The 27,950-nt window shown below is 40.0% G+C and overlaps 1 protein-coding gene across 1 annotated transcript in view; it reads right to left on the bottom strand.

Annotated features, from left to right (window-relative positions):
* Positions 1-27,950, bottom strand: part of TOX (thymocyte selection associated high mobility group box) — a 249,488-nt gene that overhangs the window by 18,190 nt on the left and 203,348 nt on the right. Inside the window, exons 5-6 of the mRNA XM_069960009.1 lie at positions 27,427-27,657; positions 2,664-2,744 (exon numbers count right to left, since the gene is read on the bottom strand). Coding sequence (XP_069816110.1) covers positions 2,664-2,744; positions 27,427-27,657 — 312 coding nt within the window. The remainder of the gene's footprint in view (positions 1-2,663; positions 2,745-27,426; positions 27,658-27,950) is intronic.

The following is a 27,950-nucleotide window of genomic DNA, read 5'->3' as shown; positions in this document are numbered from 1 at the left end:
AACAATTTATCACCTATTACACAGAGTAAAATAATATCACAGAAAGTGTCGGCTGTTAAAACAAACAAGAATCCCATTTTATAAGGAAATTTTCCATTATGATAGAAATGGTTTGTTTTTGTTACATACAAAGAAACCCCACATACAGCATCAACCAACATACAAAGATACTGTATATTTTTTAATTGTGAATTTAATCATGTTTAACCAATGTTTAACTGTTAGATTACCTTTATAATGAATGGAGATAAAGTGGATTGCTGCTTTAGAGTTACACAATGCCATAGTGTTACAAAGCATTTCTCCAGTAAAAAAAATTCAACCTACAGTATCAACTGCTAGAATGTGGAGGGGTTGTCTCAACCTGAGACCATCCTCCTCACCAGCGCTGCACCGTTACTGCTGCTAGATTTGTAAAGTAAGCACCCATGGGTTCACTTAAGGCTAAAATGTACTGAATAAAAGAAAAGCATTCAGTGCAAAACTAGGTACCCTATTCTTTGTGGCTAAATGGATAGTTAGTCCAAGGAAAACGCTAATGATGGCATAGACAAAATACTATACAATGAAGGTACCTGATGGAATCATCTGCTATCATTCGTCTGTGTGTCGATGCTCATGAAGGAAGCTGCACTGTAGTAAGTAGATTCACTATGTAATCACCATACAATGATGTTTCTTAGCACTTTCTGGAGGTTCCCCAGCCGGTGGCACTTCTCCGCAGTAAATCCCGTCTGATTCACACTTCCCGGGAGATTCGTCAGGATTCGTCAGGATTATGAGGGCAACCGTGACAGTTGCTGAAACGCGTTGATTTTTGGCCGCACTGAGGATTCGTACAGAGAGTGACAGAACTGAATCTCCTGGGAAGTTTGAATCGGACTATCGGGATTTACTAAGGAGCAATGCCACCGGCTGGGGCACCTCCAGAAAGTGCTAAGAAACATCATTGTATGGTGATTACATAGTGAATCTACTTACTACAGTGCAGCTTCCTTCATGAGCATCTACACACAGACAAATGACAGCAGATGATTCCATCAGGTACCTTCATTGTATAGTATTTTGTCTATGCCATCATTAGCGTTTTCCTTGGACTAACTATCCATTTAGCCACAAAGAATAGGGTACCTAGTAGTGATGAGCGAATAGTGAGATATTCGAATATTCGATCTTCGTACGAATATCCCGCGAATATTCGAATATTCGATCGAATATTCAATCCCATTAAAGTCTATGGGAACAAGTATTCGATTAGTGAAAAACATCTATTCGACCATTTGGAGGGTAAAACCGGAAGCTGGGGGATTTGAACGCTTATCGAATATTTATCGAATATTCGCGGGATATTCGTACGAATATCGTATATTGGAATATCTCACTATTCGATTGAATATCTATTTGATCGAACAGTATTCGCTCATTATTAGTACCTAGTTTTGCGCTGAATGTCTTTTCTTTTATTCAGTAAATTTTTAAGTATCACCATGCTTCCATTAGATTTTCATGTGCTGTACAGCTTTCCCTTCAAACCAAAGCTATAAACCACAGCTCTCTTCTTCCTCTAATTCACTCATACATTATACTTGTCACTCATTTTCTCTCCCCTCTCATATAGAGTCTGCTTGCTTGAATCAGTGCAGAGGCTGCTGTGATCACAGGATTTTATATCAGACAAGAGGGTTTAAAAGGTCTAGTTTAGTCTTACTTTTTTGTCTTAATTTTTTGTTGTGGAGATAAACCTATGTTAAGGCCATGGAAACATTTTGTAACCAGGACATTATTGAAAACATTGCAGATTTTTTTTTAAAATGATTCCTAGTATGTTTCTGGGGCTCTTAGACCATGAATGGCTGTTTCGCTAGAGAACAACTCCCTTCTAAATGGAAAGTCTGTGCACGCTCAGTGAAAGAAGGTAGAAGCAGGATGATGGGCACTGCAATACAAAATGTAAAAGCAGAGCTCAGGAGTACACTCTGCATATAGGGGATCTAAAGGGCTTGTAGTGCATACCTGCAGTCATGTGACAGCTCACTTATACATGACCACTGAAAACAGATTTTCTGCAGGTAGGAGCAGAGCTATTAGGGGCTGGACAGAGAGAACAATACCAACTGTGTGCACAATAACCACCTATACATTATATCATGCACTAAGCCCATCATTTGTATATTAGGTTCATGTGGACCCCTTTAAAATGAATGTACCATCAGTACATTCGCTTTAAGATCTTCACAGGGATAGAACGGCACCCACGCACGATGCCGCAGACTTTTTGAACTGCAGCCCGGTTCCTGCATACGTCGCCGTTCTATTCCCAGGCACTGATGGGCATGCAATTGCTTCTGCTGCTGGAAGTTCAGGTGACTATGGATACAACCGTACCGGGTTGGATTCAGTAGGGCTTGTGCATGGAACTGACATGGCATGGTCATATCTATAGTTACCCAAGCTTTTGGTTGTAGGAGCAACTGCAAACTGATCATGTGACTAAGCATCATGACTGGCAGCGGATGCGGTACGTGTGAAAACACCCTAATATGTTCTCTATACTGATTGTCCCAGACACTTAGGTGCAAGAAATAATTCCAGAACAGTTGCAAGTTGTAAAAACTTCAGGCTATATTATTGTTAAGAAATATGTGCTATGTATTTGACATTACCTTGGATACAAGACTTGCTCGGTATGCAGCCAGTTGCTTGAGATATTCTTTTTTGGCAGCTTCAGTTTTCTTCTTATACACCTGCAAATAATACACATGAAAAGCATTAAATATAGAACATTTTATAAAGACTCGTCGCTGTGCATACTAATGAGCATAACCAACATTTCCTTTTTAGATCAATATAGTCCCTTGTACAGCAAGAATAGCAATACAAATTGATAGCAATGCAGAGAACAGACAATATATGTACACCTGGCTTTTTCAGTAACTCCAGTAAACTAAAAATTTTTAAAAAGCTTTATATGCAGCACCCCCTTGTTGTGGTGAATTGCTGAAAAAAGTGGGTCCTGGATGTGCCACCTCTGGTCTATTCTCTTATCTGCACTCAGACTCTAAAAAAAAAATTCTAAGAAAAAATTACAATACATAAAATATGATGAAAAAACAAACAAACTATTAGGTAACAGTTACTTACATAAGTTATAACTGAAGAACAATGTAAAGTCACAATGATATGTAGAAGAACAAGAAATGTGGAAGGAATCCTCTCTAACACTTCTGTTTAGGTTGTTCATCCATCCTCAAAGGGGAACTATCAGCAGGTAAGACCAGCTAATAGCCTCCTATAGTGCCAGGGAGGCTGAGGAGGAAGTTTTGTGTCTTACCTTCCTCCTCTGCACCGCTCCTGCGCTGCTGGTCTGAGTAATCTTCGCTCCAGAGCACATTACCACATCATCCGGCCCGCCCCACCATTGACTATCATTAGAAGGGATGGGCCGGATGACATGGCAGTGCTCCTAACGATGCTCTGGAGCGGAGTTTACCACCACTAACATCGTGTGACCGGCGCAGAGGAGGAAGGTAAGACACATACAGTACTTTCCTCCTCAGCCTCCCCGGCTCTATAGGGGACTATCAGCAGGTTAGATTAATCTAACCTTCTGATAGTTCCCCTTTAAGGAGACTGAGTGTCTCAGTGAGTTCACTAAATACAGTCAATAGGACCACAGTCTGGTGAATTAGTTTGTTGTCCCATAAGAACTGATTGCATTTACAGACTTAACTCTCTTTATATACATCATATAACTAGGAATTAGGAATATAATTAGGAATAAAATTCCTAAAAACTATATAGATCAGGGGTGTCAAACTCAAATACACAGTGGGCCAAAATTAAAAAATCGTACAAAGTCACGGGCCAACTTTGATAGTCTCTTATATAGTAGCCAGCCCTCCCCCATAGTCTCTTATATGGTAGCCAGCCCTCCTTAATAGATTCTTATATAGTAGTCAGCCCCTAAAACAGTTGTTAAAGGGAACCTGTCACCTGTGGACGGCACCCCGAACCCACCCTACCCCTGGATATAGCCCCCATACTTACCCCTTCCTGCCGATCCCGCTCCTGATACCAGGCCTGCCGCGGAGATATGGCCGCCCTCTCATCTTCTCATGTAAGCATGGGGGGCTGTCAAGGGGTGACAGGTTGTCCCATTAGCTTGGACTTACCCTTTTCTGGGGCCCCAGAGGCCGCGAGAGGCGCCCAGCGCAGGACATATAATCTAAAGCAATGGCGGGCCTGATGTAATTCAAACTCTGAATTGCCTGGCGGGCCAAAAATAATGCCACCACGGGCCAGATTTGGCCCGCGGGCCAGAGTTGGCCCGCGGGCCAGAGTTTGACATGACTGATATAGATAGTATCTGTCGTATATCAAATCACTTAATGTATTATACAGGGAAGGTGTCGATATACTGTTGATGAACTATGCAACATCATAGCACAAGACTAATAGTCTTTACTATTTAGCTTTGGAGGAACATGTATAGGCAGTTATCTTTCACCAATACAAAAGCGACATATGAATTGCTGTCCTTGATAAATCCCCCTCCCCCCCAATAAGTCAGCTCCAGACTATTGTTATATATGTCTAACAATAAAAAAGTATTGTATATGGTCTACTGTAAAGCTGTAAAGCCTATCTCTAAATGCACCCACTTAACACAGCAGAATGGAGGTTTGGCCAAGTTGGTCGCCCCCATACAAAATTTAAAAACAAAAAAATAAATCACCTGTAACCAGTTGAGAAACTGCCGTTCAGGCCACAGAAACTCCAAGAGATGCACCTAGCCATATATTTGCTCTCGTAGTGGCCACTACTGGGAAAATATAGTATGATATGCGGCCATTCCCATAAGTCAACCTTATAATACTCATTCAATATGCGGATTTCTCCCTAACCAAAATACCCAATTTCCCTTTAAAAACTAACTTATTTCTTACTCGGCACATAAAAATAGTACCAAAAATCATTGATATTGTGAACTTAGTGCTATTAAAATAACACTGAAAGTTGCTTATTATTGTTGTGGCTCTTGTATTTGCAAAAGATGCCTAATGCATAAGGTACTTGAGCTGACTGCACCAATGCATACAGACAGTGACAAATACTCAAGTTCCCCAGCTGGAGTTAATTGTTCCTTAACCCTTAGGGGACACAGCCAGTTTTCATTTTTGCGCTTTTGTTTCCTCCTCCTTGTGTATATAAGGCCATAGCGTGTGCATTTTTCCACCTAGAGACCCAGATGAGCCCTTATTTTTTGCGCCACTATTTGAACTTTGCAGTTGCAGATGTAATTTTTGCCTAAAATATGCCGTGAAACCAGAAATAAATTATATGTGTGGTGAAATTGAAAATTTTATTTGGGTTGTTTTGTTTTTACGCTGTTCGCCCTAGGGTAAAACTGACTTACTATTCATGTTCCTCAAGTTGTTACGATCACAATGATATGTAACTTTTATAACTTTTATTTTATTTGATGGCTTTTAAAAAAATTTAAACCTTTAAAAAAAAAAAGTTCCTTAAAATTGCTCTATTACCATGTATAATACGCTTTTATTCATTTACCGTGCAAGATCGGGAATGTGACAATTTAATAGTTCAGGGGATTATGCATGCGGCGATACCAAACATGTTTATTTATTTATTTATTTTTTCGAAAATGGGGAAAGGGGGAGTGATTCTGACTTTTATAAGGGGAGGGGATTTTGTATTAACCCTTTGAGGACCAGGCCCAAAATGACCCAGTGGACCGCGCAAATTTTGATCTTAGTGTTTCCGTTTTTCCCTCCTTCCCTTCTAAGAGCTCTAGCACTCTCAGTTTTCTATCTACAAGCCATGTAAGTGCTTGTTTGTTACAGGAATAGTTGTACTGTGTAATGGCGTCATTCATTTTACCATAACATGTATGATGGAATTCCAAATATATTATTTATGAAGATATAAATAGGTGAAATCGTAAAAAAGAATGCAATATGGTAGCGTTTGGGGGGTTCCTGTGTCTACGTAATGCACTATATGGTAACAGCGACATGATATTATTATTCTATAGGTCAGTCCGAACACAACCATATGCAGGTTACACAGATTCTCTAATGTTATATATGTATTTTTTTTATGAAATCCTTTTTTTTGGCAATTAAATATTAATAAAATGGGCCTATTGTGACGCTTATAACGGTTTTATTTTTTCACCTACGGGGCTGTATGGGGTGTCATTTTTTCCGCCATGATCTCTAGTTTTTATTAATACCATATTTATGAAGATCGGACGTTTTGATCACTTTTTATTGATTTTTTTTTAATATATAATGTAACATAAAATCGGTAATCTGCGCACTTTTTACCCTCTTTTCGTGTACGCCGTTTACCGATCACAATGACGCTTGTTATATTTTAATAGATCGGACAATTACGCACACTACGGTATATTATATGTTTATCTATTTATTTATTTTTATATGTTTTATTTATATAATGGGAAAGGGGGGTGATTTTGACTTTTATTGGGGGACGGGTTTTGGGGTAGTGTAATAGTGTTTTGAACTTTTTTTACACATTTGAAGTCCCTTTGGGGGACTTTTACATACACTAGTTTGATTTATACACTGATCATTGCTATGCCATAGGCATAGCATTGATCAGTGTTATCGGCGATCTGCTCATTGAGCCGGCTCAGTGCAGTAGTTCGCCGATCGGACCACACGGAGGCAGGTGAGAGACCTCCGGCGGCCCGTTTTACCGATCGGGACCCCCGCAGTCACACTGCGGGGGTCCCGATCGGTAAGTGACAGGGGACTCCCCCTGTCACTTACACTTAAACGCCGCGGTCGCGCCGCGATCGCGGCGTTTAAGGGGTTAATGACACGCGGCAGTGCGATCGCTGCAGCATGTCATTACCGGTGAGGTCCCGGCTGCTGTTTGCAGCCGGCCCCCACCTGCTATGAAGCGCCCTCCGCTTCGGAGCGCGCTTCATAGCGGGAGAAACACCCAGGACGTAAGGTTACGTCATGGGTCGTCTGGGGACAGACTTCCATGACGTAACCCTACGTCCAGGGTCGTCTAGGGGTTAATAAAAAAAAACATATATATTTTTTTACATACATACTAGAAATCCCCCTGGGGGGATCTATGCAGTATAGTTATACTCCATAGATCAATGAGATCTGGGTTCTATTGCTTTTGGCTGTTGCAGCTGAAAAGCAATAGAGTGCCGAGCCAGGATCAGCGCCATTACGCCGCAGACCTGGCTGGCTTTCGATGCTCTGCGATCCCTAGACCACCAGGGAAGGGCTACAATAAGTATAAGCGGGTACGGTAATAGCCGCGCTCCCGGGCTGCATGTAGCACGCTGGATCGCGGCAGTTCAGGGGGGAATCCCGCAACCCCCCTCTGAACTCCCATAGCTCCACTTAATGAAACAGTCGGGATGCGGTACTTATGACTATAGTGATAGAAGGAGCATATGCTATGAGTAGTGTATCCAGTGGCACTCTGGCACACAAATGGTGGCTAGGATACCGGTATGCTATCCCCCTTTTATTGCTATTGCAATATTCTCACTAAAATGTACAGTCTTACATGTTGTCTCTGTAACTAGCGCTGGTCTACTAAGACCATTGCCTGCCTAACCAATCGATTTAGATTATGCTCACTAAAGACCCCCCTGGGCTATCTGTCTAGCTGTACCACCTAGTTTAAAGGCTCTTTTACAAGAAGTGATTATCGGCCATATTTGGACAATTTTTGGCCATTACGCCTGATAATTGCTTTGTGTTTTTGCTGTTGCTTTGAGTAATAAAAGCAGCAGCAGCAGCAGCAGCAGCAGACTGCTGCTATCTTCAATGGGCTCCCCCCACAATCTACAGATCGTTCAGGCAGCCCCTACCGCAGTTAGCCGTGCCCCCCTTACTTACCTGCTTACTGTCGGCGCATGTAATAGCGCTGGCAGTGAACTGGTAATGAGAAGCAAGTGAGCACTGACTTCACAGGTGGGCGCTCGCTTGCTTCCGCCCTGTGTAATAGGGGCTTAGGATACGGCTAGTCCCTCTCTAGTGTCAAGTTAACATTCCATGCCTTACAAAGTTTATAATACATGGCAGCATCTACCACAGCTAGAGCCTTTCTTTATTAGCAGCTTTCCACTATGACTAACAGAGGGGGGCCATAACTGATGTATACAGCTCTATGACATGTATCTATCCACTTAAATGAGTGCCTTTATTTTTATTGTTGAAAAAAATATACAGCAATTCACAAGTATATTTTCATTTTTCTAAAGATATGATACCTCCTTAAATCTTCAGGGCATGTGATTGCCTTTGGTCATGAGCTTTGAAACAATCCATAGAATATTTCATTGTGGGGCTGCTTCAAGGTTCTAATCCAAGAAGTTCAGATAAGTTAAGATAACTGGGACTTCAGTGGTGCTGCTGGGAAGTAACCTACTAATTACTCCCAAGACACTTTCATCAAACTGACCATGAAGGAAGATGTCTAAAGAGTGTGAAAGCACCAATAAAGATTAAGTGATTTGATTGACTTGACATAAAAATAATGGAATTACAGTAGCTCCAAGAAAGAGACATCAGTTTTTGGGCTCTGAGGATTTGTCAGCTTATAAGTGTAATTCTGCCTTTCCATATCCCTGCAGCTTCTAATTTAGCAGGACAGGCTTATAATTGAAGCAAATTAACTATTTACTCTTGCTACTTCTACCAAGGGAGGGAAGGACACACCAGCAGGAAGGAGTGCGTGGGAAATGAAATTGTTCTCACTTGTGTCAGATTTGCCCTTCTATAACACATTAGCAGTAATTTCTCGAAGCGTCAAACATTGGAATAAATAGTGAATAATAAAATAATGAGGTGTTGCGATTGAGTCATGCGGCTATAGCTAATTTTACGGCATATGAATTATGCAGACTAAAGGCAGGCATATGTTACAGTAACAATTTGCTTGCTCATGCTACCTGATCATTGAAATCCCACCAGGAACTCTCGGAGAGCCTAAGTCTTCTTAACATACCAGTCTGTTCCTAGGTAAACCCTTCAACGTACTCGCGGATACGCAAACAAATCTCATATTTAAACACAAGGCTGAACTCTATTTTTTATTTTTTAAATTTTTGGTTCTTACTATAAACATATGTGTATTCGCCTCTCCGGTTGAAGCTTTAAAGTCATTGACAGTAATGTAAACAAGAGCATTTTGTTTGCAATTTGCAGAATCTATTACAGCCTTACCGTACTTCCAATTAGAGATGCAAAGACGATTTTTGTACATTTCCATCTGGTTTACGTTCAACACAACTTTCATTTTTCACTTAACTATTTTACAAAACAGAATAAAAAAAAAAAAAATGACCTCAGTGTTCGCGAATTGTTAGTCTTAGTAAAAATTGGAAGCATGTTGAAATCTCCCAAGAGTATTCAATAACGTAATGAATAAAGAAAGGCTCATATTTAAGGGACCTCTCAGCAACTGGCTGGTAGTAATTAAACTGCTGCCTAGAGTCTGCTGTTATGTGCCCTGTATTATGAATACTCATAATAATTAAAACTTGATTTCTCCCCAACAGATAAATGTAGTTCAGTGATGATAATAATGTAGCAGTATAATTGCAATCTGCCTGTTCTAACTCCCAGCATTTGAATATTCTTAACAAGATCAGTCTTTCAATAAAAAAAAATATGGTACAGTACATCCCTTCATCTCAGAAATAACAATGCTCCCCTGTAAGAACAAATTACTGCAAACCCCCAACTACACTGAATCCGCTGTCAATACCGACGTTCATAATGACCCATTCAGGGTTTATTATGGAAAATTGTTAAAGGGGTTGTTCCGACGTAAATATTTTTTTCATAGTGAAGCTGGATGGGCGATCAGCTGATCTCGAAAACCCCTGGTAAACAGCTGTAATAAGAGACTTCAGTTGGCCATACATTTCACTTGCGGAGGGAATGTAATAATACAATCTGGCCATATAGATAAATAGCTGTCCCTGTAATACCCACAAAAACACAGCAGATGGTAGTGTATATGGACCTATAATGACAACTATCGCAAATTAAAAAATAAAGATCTCACCTAGGATGGTCGTGCAAGGACAAGGCACAACAAACCACTTTAGGGTGCCTTCACACGTATCGGATCTGCAGCGGATTTCATGCTGCGATTTGAAGCGAAATCTGCTGTTGTTCCGGGTATAGTGAAGTTCTATGGGGTCCCATATACGCACTAGAATTTTTATTCCACTGCAGATATGTGACCCGGCCCCTTTAACCCCCAGCCGCCCACAGCCCTGGCCCGAAGCATACATTACCTGCTCAGCACCGCGGCTATGTGAGGCTCCCGACTCCCCTCGCTACTTATCAGCCAGTCAGTGCTGCCGTGCACTGATTGGCTGATGAGGAGCGAGGGGAGCTGGAAGTTTCATATAGCCGCAGCGCCAAGCAGGTAATCCTGTACGTGTGAAGCTACCCTTAGGGTACAAACACATGTACCGGATCTGCAGCGGATTTCTCGCTGCGAATCTGCACTGAAATCCGCTGTGGATCCTGTATTGTGTGTATTCTCATAAAAACTAAAAGGCAAAGGATCCACAGCGGTCTTAGCTGCGAATTCGAAGCGAGAAATCCACTGCGGATCCAGTACATGTTTTTGTACCCTTACAAGGCACCATGAGGGGGATTTATCAAACTGATGTAAAGTAGAATTGTCTTAGTTGCCCCTAGCAACCAATCAGATTCCACCTTTCATTCCTCACAGATACTTTGAAAAATGAAAGGTGGAATGTGATTGGTTGCTAGGACAATTCTACTTTACAACAGTTTGATAAATCTCCCCCTACTGGCCTTGTGAGGAGCACCTGATGAAGATGCCAGTAAGGCCTTGAAATGCGTAGTGCTTTTGGTAATAAATTATAAAGAGGATTTTTCACGTTCATTTAATTGTGACGTGCCAGGAATGGAGTGGTGTGGAGGTTACGTTGGCCTGTAATACATGGTCAGGGAGCTCTCCTCTAAGATGTTAATCATGGCTTATTAAAGCCTTAATAGGGCATAGGAGAATGGGTCATCTTGACGAGACAACCTATTTAAACACATTTTTCATTATTTTAGTACAAGTTATTTTGTACACTTTGGATACATGAGACATGACATGTCAATTATTTGAGTGGAGAGGGACAGAAATGAAGGCACGCAAGTCCTCCCATAGAGACACTGTGTGACACTGAGGCAGGCGGGATTCCACGGTGGAGAGAGCTGCCACGGAATTCCGACACTTTTGCTCCATGTGAACATACCCTTAGGTCTCTATACTTATAGTAATTTTCAAATTGTTTTAATGAAACATTTTTACCAAAAATGTGAGACCTTCTGTTGTCTAGCATGTATTAGGCTATGTGCAGAAAGGTTTTTCCAACTCTCCTCTTTTTTGACCTTTATAGAAATAATGGCTGGTTTTTATTCTTTAGAACATGTACAGTATAACCCAAAATAAGTACCAAATTGCTTGTCAATAGTAGCTATACAGCTCTAAAGGAATAGATGGCACTTACGGTAATTTTACGGCTGCAACAATTACAGATGTAAACTTAAAACCGTGTGGGCGCTGAGAGATGTTTTCCCATTAAGTTCAATATTCAAAATGGTAAAAATTACAGCTGTTTTTGGGATGTTTTATGTCTCCTAATAGTCCCCAAACTGTTCAAGCACATGGCCTGGGGATGAATACTTGCATAATAAATGTGATATGCTCCGCACCATCTCCTCATCATGTCCTGACATGTAGCCTGACGACACTGCTGAACTAGTACACTAAATTACAATATTCTTATGGTTATACTGAAGTATCCGCTTCAATATTGAAGACCAAATTTCACATAAATGGAAAGATAAAAATGATTATGATTAAATAGTAAATATTACATCACTGAATACGGGATTGAGTTCTCAAATTGCCAAGCTGCAGCATGCAAGCCAACATTTGCAATGCCAAGTGTTGGCTGAAGTGTTAAAATTATGAAACATACATCATCATAGATTGTTAAAATAGTACAAGTGCATTCTATAAATTTATATCTTACATAAGAGCCAATCTGCCTTAAAATGTCGGAAGAAGAATTGGACCCTAACTGTGGTATGTCATTCCATACATTTATTGGAGGAGGAACTGTGTTGTCCATGGATTTTGCTGGGTCAGCAATAAAAAGCTAATTTATCATTGGTGATGACCAATCATTCTTGTTTGTGATATTATTGAATTATCGGCAGATTTATTACTACTGTGCTGTATTACTACTGCAGATTCTGTCCAAGCATTTTAAGATATTGAATCTTCTTCATTTAATCTTTCTGTTCTCTACATGGCAGTCCTACAAGTAACTTCATTGGGGGTTCAGAAGGATATGATGTGGCATAAAGTGACCATGAGAAATATGTAACTGATTATCGCAGAAGGGTCAAATACTCTAGATATATTATCCTGATGAATTGCTCTTTCTGACAGAAAAGTCGAGAGTCGTGAATGATGGCTACATAAAACACTCAAAGCATAAATCATACAGGACAAAAGAGTGAAGTAAATGTTTAGAGGAATTTTAAGTAGGAACATATAAATAAAGCATTCCTTCAAGAGAACTGATAAAATAAAGTTAGCTTTTAAGACTGAGGTAAGGCAAAGATTATGGGAAATTCAAGTTTGGGGACAATTTGCAATGGCTGTGATTTATACAAAACTTACGTTGTACTGCAGTCAGAGGGAATCCCGGCCGGAGTGTATACACATAGGGGGACATATATTACAAGGCGAAAATGCCTTTTTTAGGCGCAGATGGGCCCGATCGGCAGAAAAATATTTGCAAATGGTCTTTTTGTGAATATTTTATTAGCATCGGGCCCATCTGCGCCCCCTTTGCCATTGGGGCGGAGAAGGGGCGTTACAAGGGGTGCGGCCTCTGCATGCAGAGGGGGCGCGGACTCTGCATGCACCGCATTTATAATTTTTCCTGGGGAAAAATGATACTGAAACCTATGAATTAATACAGAACTTACGTTGTGTAAACATAGCCTAAAATGGTAAATTTAGTTAAAAAACAGATTATTTCAGAATGGGTACAAGGGTTTGGAGAGTCAATACTGGAATATTGGATTATATTTATTGTGCAATATAAAATAATATGGTTTAAGAAAGCAACCCATGAAGACGTCTGTCGAGATATTCTTCAGGCTTTCATGATATCATGTTTTCACATACCTATGTTAGCCAAAACCGTATAGTAATTGGATTCAAGCACTATATGAGGAAGAATCTTTAATAATTTTGCACAATGAATCTAATTTTGAAAATAAGGGATAGTAGATTTGATACCACTTAAGAACGCTTTCAAATGCGCATAGTAAAGTGATGTACCTAATTTGCTTAAGTGTTTAAATGCCGGTGACCTTCCGCCTTGACCTTGAGTCTACTAAGAAAGTATTTTATGCAGATTCATACAAAGTAGCTATGAGAACCTATATGGAAAACAATTATCTACCAGTTCTACTTTTTATGATGGAATTTCTTATTTATAGAAAGCTTAAGGGATTTCAACATGTAAATTTTTCACAAATCCTATGATGTATTCTAATAAGTCAAACTGACAAGTACTTATAGTGAAGAGATTTTTTTTTTAAGTAACATTGTCAGTAGGATGATATAAGTGTTACGATGGCTGTAGAAATTAGGTTTTTTAAAGAATGCCAAGACAATCTCGTGTCTATGGGGCCTAGGAAATCCCTCCTTGAGGGAACCTAAGATCTGAGAAGGACTTTCCTATTTTTCTTCCACTGAAGATAAAAGGCATTAGTGGTATTGGGCCATTACTAAAATGAAATTCATGTTGTATGTTAATGTGAAAAATGTGATTAATAACTGTCAGATGTATGATTGATGCTCAAGCATCTATCAGGACAATATCTTTTAGAAATTAAGCTTCATCTAATCCCTGACAATCACAACTGAAGCTCAGTGTGTCTGATCATCCAGCAACCTCTAAATCAGGGATGGGGAACCTTTGGCCCTCCAGCTGTTGCAAAACTACAATTCCCATCATTCCTAGACAGCCAAAGCTTTAGGCATGATGGAAATTGTAATTTTGCAACAGCTGTAGGGCCGAAGGTTCCCATCTCTGCTCTAAATGGATGGACCACTGTAAAAAACATGGTATACCAGGATGCATGTTGACTTTGTAGTGGTTCTCTGATCAGACTTATAGAGGAGGAACCTGACTTTCTACTACCTGAATGGGTAATATGGTAAAGACATCCCAAATTAGACAATCCTTTTACCCCAATGCAAATTTACATAAATGTACATCTGGGGCTGGTGCCTAAGGGTACTATTACACGGGCCGATGGGGGGCGATATTAACTGTAAACAAGCGCTGATCTGGTAGATCAGTGCTCATTTACTGGGCCTATTACACGGCCCGATAATCGTTTAACACGGGCTGCATGGACATTGTTAACGATGCCCTTGCAGCCCTTGCTAAACTGCCATACATTACCTATCCATGGTCCAGGGCTCCTCTTGCGGTCCGCTTCTCCCCAGGTCCTGCTTGCTGCAGCTTCGGAGCGGCCTGTCTAAACTGACAGGCCGCTCAGCCAATCACTGGCCACGGCATTCCCAGCCTCTGATTGGCTGAGCGGCCTGTCAGCTATGGACCCTGGACCATGGACAAGTAATGTATTTACTTTGCTAATCATCAGCTGCCGGAAGTGCACTGCTATTACACGTAATAACAGTTGTAATAACACACACACAATCTGAGGACATGGGTGCTGTGTTTGGAAGAAGGCAGCTAATTATTTTTATCCTGAATAAGCCCTTTAAGAATATTTAAGGAAATGATAGCATGTGCAGAGTTATTACTTTAAGTCTATAAAACCATCACATAGGAACTACTAAGCGTCACCCGACTTTATGTGTGTACACACACACACACACACATTATATTTACCCATAACACAATGCGATTATTTTTGCTAATGATTCTTTGTATTATTTAATAGCTGGACATCAGCTACACAAAACAAATAAAACTAAAATTGTACTTCAAAAAGTCCAAAAACAGTTAGATCAATATAATAATACAATTTTCTTGCTGCACAGGATGATAGTTGCTTCATCACTGTAATGGGATTGTATCATACATATAGTAACAATCATTTTCCAAAGAACATTTCATTGATCCGACTATTCTTCTCTAAAGAAATTACAGCATTATATTACTCTGTAAAAAAAAAAACACTATCAATTCCAAAAACTCATCTCTTACAAACTGATACATGTGTTCTTCAAAGGTGCAAATAACTACAGCAAAATACAATGAAAAACGGAGACATAAAAGGCTACAATGCCATTAATAATTTTTGTTTTCAAAGATCAACTAAAGATTTTCTCTTCACCTCTTTGGAAGAAAATACACCTATTTCATTATACAAAGCGGTGGATTGGTTACATGCTCAACAGCTTCAGTATGAGGTTATGTTCACACACAGTAAAATAAAAGCAAAATATGGCCATACTTTAGAGTGAAAAATATAGCTGTATTTTCAGTGTAATATTGTGCACTATTGAAGTCTATGGGGGATTGACAATCAGTGCACACAGGGAAATGGCAATATTTGAAGTTGGGCGTAAAAATATTGAACATGTTCATTATTTATGACTAGTGATGAGCGAACATCCTGATGTTCGGTTTGGATCCCCAACACAACCTTAAAAAAAAAAGATTGTTTTGTTGTAATTGTTTCAGTTTGTGTTTGCCGAACATTCACAAATAAGGAACATACATTTCGTATACATAGAAGCGTACAGATTATTAGGTGCAAAGCGTAAAATATGTAATAGCGGAGCAATAACGAGGTGTGTAGCATTAGTATATCCTTTATTTTCCCATGCGTATATAAGCAATGATGTGGATACATGTATCACACAATACACGAGAGGAATGCTAGGCCGCAGAGTACAGTCAGCTCAAAAAATCAAGATGTCCCAGCGAGCCTCCCCTTTTGGCCTCGGAGAACTCAAATACATTGTGGACATAATGGACAGGATGGTCTATGATGGACGCCTAGTCACTACAGGGTTAAGAAATGAATCCTTATAGTGCTAAAACGCTGGATTCTGTCACCCTCTCTCACAACGTTCTAAGCCCTACTCGGCCAGCTCTCCCTCCCTACACTAGCTAACTACCACTACTGCTGCCTAACTAAATTCAGGTGCTGTCCCTGCTCATTTCACTCTCCCTACTGAATGACACAAGAATCAGGAAAGACTGTGAGAAAAGCGTAGCATGTACGTAATGACGCTAATCGTACAGCCAATTACAGTAATGCCTGCAGTGAACATGGCTACTACATTACCTGATGAGCCCTTCCTTCACACGTTCAATGGCTCTTTCAAATTGGTGGGAGGAAACTTACACAGTTGTGTACATCGCAAGCTAAACAAAGAAGAATTTGTTGGATACAACCTAAATGATTATTTATTGCCAAATAAAAGTCACATAATTGGGTACACGACATCACAAGGTAGCTTCACGATGGTTATTGTAGCATGACCTATACAAATATTACCACATAGGGGACTGATCAGTGCTTTCCTGCAAGATCAACATCCTTATACACCTCTACAGTGAATATTGCATATATCTATCCTAAGATAATAAGAAAGGAAACACTAAAAGGGCAACAATCAATGTTTCTATCCATTAATACAAAGGGGTATGATCAGATACATAAGAGATACACAAGAGCGTTGAACCCCTAGGCAAAGGTATAATGTAGTTTTTCATGTTCTAGCAAACCCTTTGAAATTGATTTGAATAGCAGCATGTGGTTTACTGTGTGTATTGATATAAAGTACACGATTAGTCTGTGCATTGTATGAAGGGTATCATTTTGCTTGTTGGCTCCTGTAGTAAAATAGTTTGGCCCACGAGCAGCAGTAAGTCAATCTTCTGATATGTAAGAGAGTGTTAGTAAGGATGGCTATCAAGCAAAATGCCTTTCATTAAATTAGTTCAAGAGTTCAACTAGATCAATCCTTGCTAGCAATAATGGAGCTTACACATGGCAATCACTGGTTAACCTGCTTCATGTAAGATATTACAGTCTAGATTTCTCAGTTAATATGAGCCATATTATATGAGCCCTCCTAACAAATATCATTTTAACATAACAACAAAAATATAGTTTGGGTTACTTGAGCACACATACAAATAAAAAAAAATTTGTCAGAAACCTAGTGACATTGTTCAGGTGGATGAAAAACGTGGGAATTTGAAGATTATACAAAATTAGAGATGAGTGAATTTACAGTAACTTCGGCCGACCCTAGACCCGATCATTCAGCAATCAAATCCTGTTGACTGTAAAAAATTGATGTATTCCTAGGGCAAAACATGGATACAGCTCTAGGAGACCCAAAGCTGTATCCATGCTTATTGGCAGCCCTAGGGATACATCTATTTTTCCCAAGTGATTCAATGGACTCAATGGTCAAATGTTCAGGTTAGAGTTTGGCAGAACTTACTGTAAATTCATTCATCTCTCTCTCTCTCTCTCTCTCTCTCTCTCTCTCTCTCTCTCTCTCTCTCTCTCGTGTCTCTCCATATTTATGATCCTCACTGTACTCCTGTTCAAATTTAAATTGCCTTAACAAAATAAAAAAATGATAGCGCTCTTTGTAGGTTTAATTCAACTCTTATGGTCACTGTCACTTCAACAAACTCTACATAAATCAATAGTGAAAGAGAATGCAAGAAACTTTGCATGATTTCTTATTAGAGAAATATTCTTCTTCCTCTGCTTATTGGACTCTTTCTTTCCTTCCACCCCCTCTACAGCTCAATTCCCTCTTGTGTTTACAATATGGACTTGCAGCTCAATAAGGGATCAGGTAACATGCATGCCCAAACAAGTCTACGGAGAGAGGAGGGGCGGGGAAGGAGATGGGTTGGGGAGCGATTGGAAAGAGTCAAAAGAAAACAGAGACTGCAAAGAGACTACACAAGTTTACAGTAAGTATTAGTTCTAATCCCAGTGCTTTCTTTACAACTCAGACTGCTCAGTACTGCTCTATGATGTCCTTCATGCTGTTTCTATGGCATACCGATCTACTATAAAAGATAGAATAACAGGATCTACACTTCAGTAGGTGGGCAGAGGGAGACATTAGAGCAGCTAGTCTCCACCCACTGCCTTAGTGACAACTCAAAATTAGTGGTGGAGCCTCCAGAGCAAGATACAAATCATATATAAAAACTACATAATGGCCGGTATAGTGCTTCTCTTCATGTATGCACACAGTGGCGTAGCTACCATAGAGGAAGGGTAGGCAGCTGCTAGGGGGCCCCTGCAAGAGGGGGGCCCGGGGAAGAAGGTAAGAGCATGTGTCCTTCTGCTTAACCCCTTATGTACTGCAGTGTGTAAGTGACCCAATGTTTACTTACATGCTGCAACACAAGAAAAAGGTTAACAAGCAGAAGACAGAGATCTCTGCTTCACTGCTCTGATAGCCTATGACCTCTGTTCTCCAGCAGCACAATCAAGTAAGAAAGAAAAATGTGCAGAGCTCCTTGCAGAGGTCAGGGGTTATTACTGCACCAGCAGTAAAGCAGATATATATATATATATCTATATCATAAAAATCAAAGTCTGTCTGTCTGTCCTTCTGTCTGTCTGTCCTCTATAGACTTCCAAACGCCTGAACCGTTTGACCCCAAATTTGGCATACAGATACATTGGGTGCCCGGGAAGGTTATTGCGAAGGTCCCGTCCCCGCTAGATGTACAGGAGGGGAGGGGGAGGGGAAAGAGCGCCCCATAGAGATGAATGGGAAAATCTCCTCACTGCAAACACAGGTGATATAATTAGCTGCAGCAGACACGGCAGTTGGAGCCTTAGCAACCAATAGGATTACTGCTTTCATTTTCACAGAGAGCAATGGTTGCTAGGGCAGCTGCCTCACAACATCCACAGTAATAACTGGTAGACCCCCTACTCCATCTATACAGTACATGTATATACAGGACCCCCTACTCCATCTATACAGTACATGTATATACAGGACCCCCTACTTCATCTATACAGAACATGTATATACAGGGCACTACAGGTATACCAAACTGTGACTGGGTAACACTGCCACACCAGACCTGACCAATACCGCCATACTGTGACTGGATAACACTGTCATACCAGACCTGCCCAATACCGCAATACTGTGACTGGATAACACTGCCATACCAGACCTGACCAATACCGGCAAACTGTGACTGGGTAACACCGCCACACCAGACCTGACCAATACCGCCACACTGTGACTGGATAACACCATCATATCAGACCTGACCAATACCGCCATACTGTGACTGGATAACACCGCCATACCAGACATGACCAATACCGCCATACTGTAAATGGATAACACCGCCACACCAGACCTGACCAATACCGCCATACTGTGCTGGATAACACTGCCATACCAGACCTGACCAATACCGCCATACTGTGCTGGATAACACTGTCATATCAGACCTGACCAATACCGCCATACTGTGACTGGATAACACTGCCATACCAGACCTGACCAATACCGCCATACTGTGCTGGATAACACTGTCATACCAGACCTGACCAATACCGCCATACTGTGACTGGATAACACTGCCATACCAGACCTGACCAATACCGGCAAACTGTGACTGGGTAACACCGCCACACCAGACCTGACCAATACCGCCATACTGTGACTGGATAACACCATGCTATCAGACCTGACCAAAACTGCCATACTGTGACTGGATAACACCGCTATACCAGACCTGACCAATACCACCATACCGTGACTGGATAACACCGCCACACCAGACCTAACCAATACCGCCATACTGTGACTGGATAACACCGCCACACCAGACCTGACCAATACCGCCATACTGTGACTGCATAACACTGTCATACCAGACCTGACCAATACCACCATAGTGTGACTGGATAACACCGCCATACCAGACATGACCAATACCGCTATACTGTGCTGGATAACCCTGTCATATCAGACCTGACCAATACGCCATACTGTAACTGGATAACACTGCCACACCAGACCTGACCAATACCGCCATACTGTGACTGGATAACACCGCCATACCAGACATGACCAATACCGACACACTGTGACTGAATAACACTGCCATACGGGTAAATACAACCCTGCAGGTATACAGGACACTACAGGTATACAGGACCCCAAAACTATACACTACAGGTGCACGGGACCTCCACAAAACTATATACTACAGGTATACAGGACCTCAAACTTTACACTACAGGTATAAAGGACCCCAAAACTATACACTACAGGTATACAGGACCTCCACCAACTATATACGTCAGGTATACAGGACCTCCACCAACTATATACTACAGGTATACAGGACCCCAAACTATACACTACAGGTATACAGGACCCCAAAACTATACACTTCAGGTATACAGGAACTCCACCAACTATAAACTACAGGTATATAGGATCCCAAACTATACACTACAGGTATACAGGACCTCAAAACTATACACTACAGGTATACAGGACCTACATCAACTCTATAATACAGGTATACAGCACCTTCACCAACTCTATACTACAAGTATACATGACCCCAAAGCTATATACTACAGGTATACAGGAACTCCACCAGCTATATACTACAGGTATATAGGACCCCAAACTATACACTACAGGTATACAGGACCTCCACCAACTCTATACTATAGTTATATAGGACCCTCAAACTATTCACTACAGGTATACAGGACCCTCGAACTATATACTACAGGTATACAAGACCTCCACCAATTATACACTACAGGTATCCAGGACCCTCAAACTATAAACTACAGGTATACAAGACCTCCACCAACTATACATTACAGGTATACAGCACCAACTATATACTACAGGTATACAGGACCCCCGAAATATACAGTACAGGTATACAGGACCTTCACCAACTGTACACTGCAGGTATACAGGACCTCCCTCAACTATACACTACAGGTATACAGCCCCCCCTCAACTACACACTACAGGTATACAGGACCCCCCCAACTATACACTATAGGTATACAGCCCCCCCAACTATGCACTACAAATATGCGAGACCCCTAAAAACTATACATTGTGGGTATACAGAACCCCTCCAACTATGCACTACAGGTATTCACTAATTCCACTGATTAACTCAGATGAAACAATACCTTTAGCTTGGCCTCCTGGGCACCTTAGAACAAATCTAATTAACACACTGACACTTTATACCCGGGCAGCGTCGGGTACATTTTCTAGTATATATATATATATATATATATATATATATATATACACACACACGCAGTGCTTTGTTTGTGTTGTGCGTAGGGGAGGGGGGCCCTTAAATTTTTTTTGCTATGGGGCCCCGTGAATCCTAGCTACCCCCCTGTATGCACACATAACGGCTTACCCTAAAAAGTTACCTGAAACAATAGGTTCACTTTACATAGAGGCCTACTCTCCTTAAGGCGAATGTACCATGAGTACATTCGCTTTAAGTTTTTCATGTGGATAGAATAGCACCGGTGCGGGGAAGCCGGTGGCGCGGTCCTTTTTTAAAAAGGGCCCGTCTCCAGTGCTTCAGTTACGGCTAGTGTCGGGTAATATAACGGCACCGTATGCAGGAACTGGGCCACGGTTCAAAAAAAGGACAGCGGCACCGGCTTTCCCACGCTGTTCTATCCATGTGTACAGCTTAAAGCAAATGTACTGATGGTACAGTCACTTTAAATATGAATGGCTCATACCAGCCCACTCTGGGTCAGATCAGTTTAATGTGTATAGCTTCTTGAAAGCTTACAGACATGGAATTATCCTAACTAAATTTGCACTATATTAACGTTCATTTTCCATTCACATTTGTCCCGATCCTGCTATCGAATAATTCCAAATAGTGTGAACATGACCTTATCCAATAGAAGGGAAGCTGTTTAAACCTAGCGTTAACATTCAGAAAAGTCTAATAATAAATGACTGCATCACACAGGATGTATTTAATCACATTACTTTTAGCTGTCAGCTAACTGACTTGATATAATATTTCATTTCTATCTTCGCTTTGGCATTTCTTGTCATAATATTTGTGTCTGCCTGGAATAACATTCTCTCTGTGTTCGCTCCACTCTCACTGAGTTAATCACAGTTTGCATGCTGTAAATTACATGCCATCACTCTGGGTTATGCCCTTTCCATGTTAATTACATTCTCTTTAGCCCTTAATCAATATGCTGTGAGAACATATTTACTGTGCCCGCGCTGCTGTTACATCACAAGTCACTTTTTTTTTTCTTTTTTACTTTTAGTTTATGGCTCCTACCAGCAAGTGGAATGGGAATTTGTGTTTCTTGCTCAGTTTTCTATAAAACCTATATCCTAAAGCATTTAAAGCCACTGAGTGTAACTTTATTGTAAAACTGTCAGAATGTTCCTTGCCGCCTTTTTATTTGTGAGCGCCTTGTGCACTATGCAACAAGCAAAAAATGGTCTTCCAACCACGACCCCCATTCACATGGGAGAGGAAATTCATTTAATAGAGCGTGCTTGGTATATAGAAAACTGGGCTAGGAGAGAGCATAGTCTATGCTGACAGCTTTTCTCGGCTTCTGAATCCACTATAAACTGTTGAGTTATATTATATGTGCTCCCTCTATTCTGCACTGACCTCTACTGTTACCAACTCTGTACCTGAGCTGCGTCCTGCCTGTAAACTACTACACTTACAAGCTGTGACAGAAATCCCAGGTGCCAGCTTACCCGTTCTCTGCTGCAATGTATAATTTATTACAAGTTGTCATGTAGTGCTGGGAAAAAGAAAAAAATTAGGGTAGGTTCAACTTAAATGAAAAAAGTATAACAGGAAGTTGCATGAATAACAATTTTCCATCGTAATCTTATAATGAAAGCCAATGGAATGCACTACCAGAAACGGCAGCGTCAAATGCTGCTTTCCGAGTCACACTTTAAAATCTTGTAGAAGAATCGAAGCTGCCAAAGGGGGGATGACTCCATATTAATGCCTATAGCTCTAAAATAAAATGTCCTAAAAGCTTCTATGGATGTAACTTGTAGGTGCCACACAATCCAGGAGGTAGGACTAGTGTGACATTTCCTCGTGAAGGCCTGTTCATGGCATTGCCCACCATGGTCTCCAGACCAATCTCTGGCTATCATTGCATCCAAGACAAAAGTTTACTAAATGATTGCTGAAGAGGAGGGACCTCAATTCCAGCTTCTACTGCCAGCTCTGCACCTTTTGACTTATAACAGTAAGTGACTGTTTAAACCCTGTGCAGGTGTCAGGTTGGTTTAAAGGGCTGGGCTTTCCGAGAGTGGAGAATAGCTGCAAAGAGTAGGGTTGGTGTGTGGGTCCAAGCATATCAGTACTTTTCACAGACAGCCAATTGATTTTCAATGGGAAATGGTATAAAGGTCCATTTACTATGAGGTGGCACTGCTGCAGCGGGGCTAAGAGATGAGCAAACCTTGAGCACGCCCAGGTGCCTCCGAACTGGAGTGTGCATCATTTGGTTATCAGTGGCTGAAGAAGTTGGATACAGCCCTAGGGAGTCCAGGAAAACATTGAGACAGCCTTAGTCCATAGGCTGTATCCATGTTCTCGGGGACTCCCTAGGGCTGCATCAAACTTCTTCAGCCACCAGCAGTCAAATGCCAGATGCTCAGGTTCATTCATCTCTTTTTTTTAGGTGCAAAAAGGGTATTTTATTTTTTTCAAATTATGAAATAAAGGATGTAATTATAAAAAGGCCATTTTGCACCTTAAGGCAATGTTCACACATAGGATTTCTTTCAGACTTTTGTTCAGTATTTCTTAACCAAAACCAGGAGTGGGTTGAAAACACAGAAACTGGTCAAATATTTCCATTATAATTTTGCTCTGTCAGTTTGACTGGTGGTTTTGGTTGAAAAAAAGATTGACCAAATACTGCTTAATACATAGCTGAACAATGTGTACAATATGGACATTATAACTATTAGCACTAAAAATCTAAACCACTCAGGACAAGCACAAAGGGAGGTTGGTTTTTTCCAGTTTTCAATCTATACTATATATATCTTTTTGATTGTAGGCTATGTTCACACAACGTCAAAAAAAGAGAAAAGGCATTCACTTTTTCTATTTAAAAAGGCGTCCGTTATTGCCGCGATTTAATAGATTTCAATGCAATTGAAAGTCTATGGAATGACGGATGTCTAATGCACAGTGTATTAAATAACGCGGACGTCAAAATAACGATTATAATTCTTTTCAGACGTCTATTGCAAACAGCGGACGTTATTTTTTACTTTTTCGCTTACAGTATTTCTTTTTTTTACCGTCCTTTCACCATTTTTACTATTAAATTCAATGGACTTTTCAATTAAAGACACAAGGGCACCTGAACTAGAATAATGTACCAACAGCCATCATTGCACAGGAGGCCAACCAGCGAAATGACGTCCATGATTTTAAACTCAAAATGACATATGTAATTTTAAATAAAGAGGACATAACATTGTGTGAACATAGCCGTACAGTCACTTAAAATCCCAAGTTTAAGAATCATGGAAGATATCCATAAAGATGCAGTCTTCAGAGATTTTCTAATAAAGTCTGCTGAAATGTTTAGTATAATAAGCATCCTCATTTCTAGTTCTTTATTGAGCAGGTATGTTTTTTCTTGTTCAATATTTGAAACTGATTTTATAGTTCTAGTACATTCTAAACTGTTCCACAGCTGGCTAAACCTGTAGACTATTGTTCAATAAAATAAGAATTAGATAGATATTCAAACAAAACAGGCACTGACTGACATTAGGAAGAAAATGAAAGCTATAAAAGCCCTCTGTATGCTGCCAATGAAAAAACAAAAGGAATACTCGACAATAAATCTGCTTCCATGTCTTCTCGCTGCGACTCAATGTTCTTTTTTTTTAATTTTAATACTTAAAATGTAATGAGGTTTCGGAAATAATTGCCTTAGTTGACGTCGAATCCGTACTGTATATTTACCTCCAAGGTTACCGGAGCGGGTTGGCCTTTATTTTTTCTTTTAAAAGAGATTGAGGAGTCGACAAAATTAAAAATAAAAATAAGCAAAGCAAAACAAGTCTCCATTGTGTTTTTTTATTAAAGGATTTGTATTGTAGATTGGGTATATTCAAGTGGCTACAATACCAGGCATTGCCTTTGGACAAGTGTGTTATTAGCAGCCATGTTTGAATCTCATATAATAAACTATTTACTGGTTTGTACTTATGGATCTCAGTGTAATGACACTAGGAAAATAGCCATTATAACCGCCACGCCATTCCTTCAGACATGAACCATTTGCCGCTTTAAATCTAAACTGACAGGTTAAATCCTCATAAGATGGAAAATCTTCATTGGATTCTTTTTTAAATTGTGTAACACTGGTAACCACCATGCACGGCACAACAGGGGAGAAAAAACATCAGGCCTCCAAAGTGCACAGGCTGACGTTGTCAAGAAACCACACAATATGGCCATTTGCTATTTAACCTAAGGTGTTATGTACGGTAAGATATATAATACCCAGTAGTATGGCACAGCGAACGTGCCACAGTGTTTTTCCTACTAAAAGAGCATTTGTGTAAAATACTTTCTGTATTCTCTTTTACCCTTCATGCCCCCTGTTTCCCGGTGAAACTAAATGATAATATCAAGTCTGACTTCAATGCTATTACATAGAACTTGTAGCTCACATTGAAGTCAATAACATTGCTCTAGTAAGAGTTTCAGGGAGAAAGAAGTTTACAATTTATGTCTATAATTATTTTAGATACTATGAAATTAGAATTTTTAGTTATTAGATAAAAATATAAAGTACAAGTACAAGTACAATATACATTTCTTTTTAACTTACTTGTCCAGTCCTATGAATTAGTGGGGAAAAAACTGTTTGCAATGGTGTAAAATAACAAAAAGATTGATACTCACCTTACGACTCCCATGCTAATACTTTACCTGTCTGCTGCCGATCTCTGTTCTTCCTTGTACAACAAATGTTGTATTGACATGTGATTTCTACAACCAATCACTGCCTGTATCAATGATATGCCGAAACCAATAATCCAGTGATTGGCTGCAGTGGTCACATGTCTCAACAACACTGATGGATCAGAGAGAAGAGAGCCTTCCTGGGGAAGAGTGTTGGCTCCTGAGTGGCACGTTGTGGAAAGGTGAGTATTAAACTTTAGTTATTTTTACACCATTGTAAGCTATTAATAGATAAATTATGGCGCTGAACAACCCTTAATTAAAAAATAATAATAATAATAATAATAATAAAAAAAAAATATAAATATATATATATATTATTTTTTTTTTTAAATATAAAAGATTTTATATGTGATTGTATTATAGTTATTGGTGCTTACACTGACTTTGTTTCTGTCCGAGCAAAATTTCTAGACCATTTATACTGCTATAAACGTACCAATGTGTTTTGACTTGTGGTGAATAAAATAACATAATGTAATTTGATTGAAAACTAGCAACTGAGTTCTGTGCACTGCTATTCTGCTATTAGATGTACCTATTGCAACTAAAGCTCATCATAGCTCAAAAGGAAATGAGTATGTACCATGAGTACTTAAAAAGATGGATTTTTTTTTTTACTTTGATGCTCCAAAGTGCGACACATTACGTTTTTATATCACTCGTTTATCAGTTACAGCAGTTTCTTTGATTTGCTATAAAGTAGGAAAATGTGCAGAATACATGGAATCCTTATAATGATGACTCCGTGCGATGCACTAACTGAATGAGTCTTTTAAAGCAATCTTAATAAAAGCCTTATATTGCCTATTGATGTAACTGTAATTCCTTATAACACAACAGGCATTTCTTTTTTAAGCACAGAAAGAACGTTGCACATGTGGCTGCAGGATATTTCGGAGGTTGTCTATGTGCCCATGCTCGGTGGGAATGCAGTCTCTTACACAGTATGTGGACTCTTACAAACAGAGTGGTAAGGAGGATTATGAGCAGCATATTTTTGGATGTTGAGAATTTCAATTCATCTTTATAATAGAAAGAAAGACGAGATGGCAACTGATGGAGCACAAAAGCTTTTCAAAGGACTGAAATTCTAGGAGGCTAAAAATACAATAGCTCTTATGACTGCCGTGGTAGAAAACTCTTATTTTGTAAAACTGAATATGAAAGTGACTATACATTATAATCCCCCTTTTTAGAGTTTAAAACGTCAAACATTCTTTCACCGGTGGCAATCTACTTTACAAAAGAGTTACCTGTTTCTGCTCCTCTCCTAGTCCGTCCCACATTGAGGCTACTATTTTGGATACTTCTCCAAAGGTAGCATTCGGGTTTTGGCCTTTGATGGCAGCTTGTGTGTCCCGGAAGAAAAGTGCATAGGCAGACACTGGTTTCTGGGGCTCATTTGGGTCCTTCTTTTTCTTCTTTTTTGGAGTTTTTGGCTTCTTTCCCATGTCTGGGGCTGGCCGTTTCTCAGCACTATTGATCTGTAATAAAATGACATTGTATTATTTAACTTAAAGGAAAGATGCAGTCATCTAGGGTTATACTGATACATATATATATATATATATATATATATATATATATATCATACAACAGTTTTTAAAATCAAAAGTCAAGCAAAATCCTGCCATTTTTTTTCCGTTTGACCGTCATATTGAGTCCAAATAGCAGCCGTTATTTCATAATGATGGTCGTTATCATACAAATAATAGATATCATTATAAAATAACAGCCTTTATTTGGACTCAAAAAGAGAGCCATCCTGAGACAGCTG

This window comes from Dendropsophus ebraccatus, chromosome 2, assembly GCF_027789765.1.
Source record: "Dendropsophus ebraccatus isolate aDenEbr1 chromosome 2, aDenEbr1.pat, whole genome shotgun sequence".
Lineage (NCBI taxonomy): Eukaryota > Metazoa > Chordata > Amphibia > Anura > Hylidae > Dendropsophus > Dendropsophus ebraccatus.
Note: the sequence above shows the minus strand (reverse complement) of the source record. Positions and strands in the feature narration are given on the sequence as shown.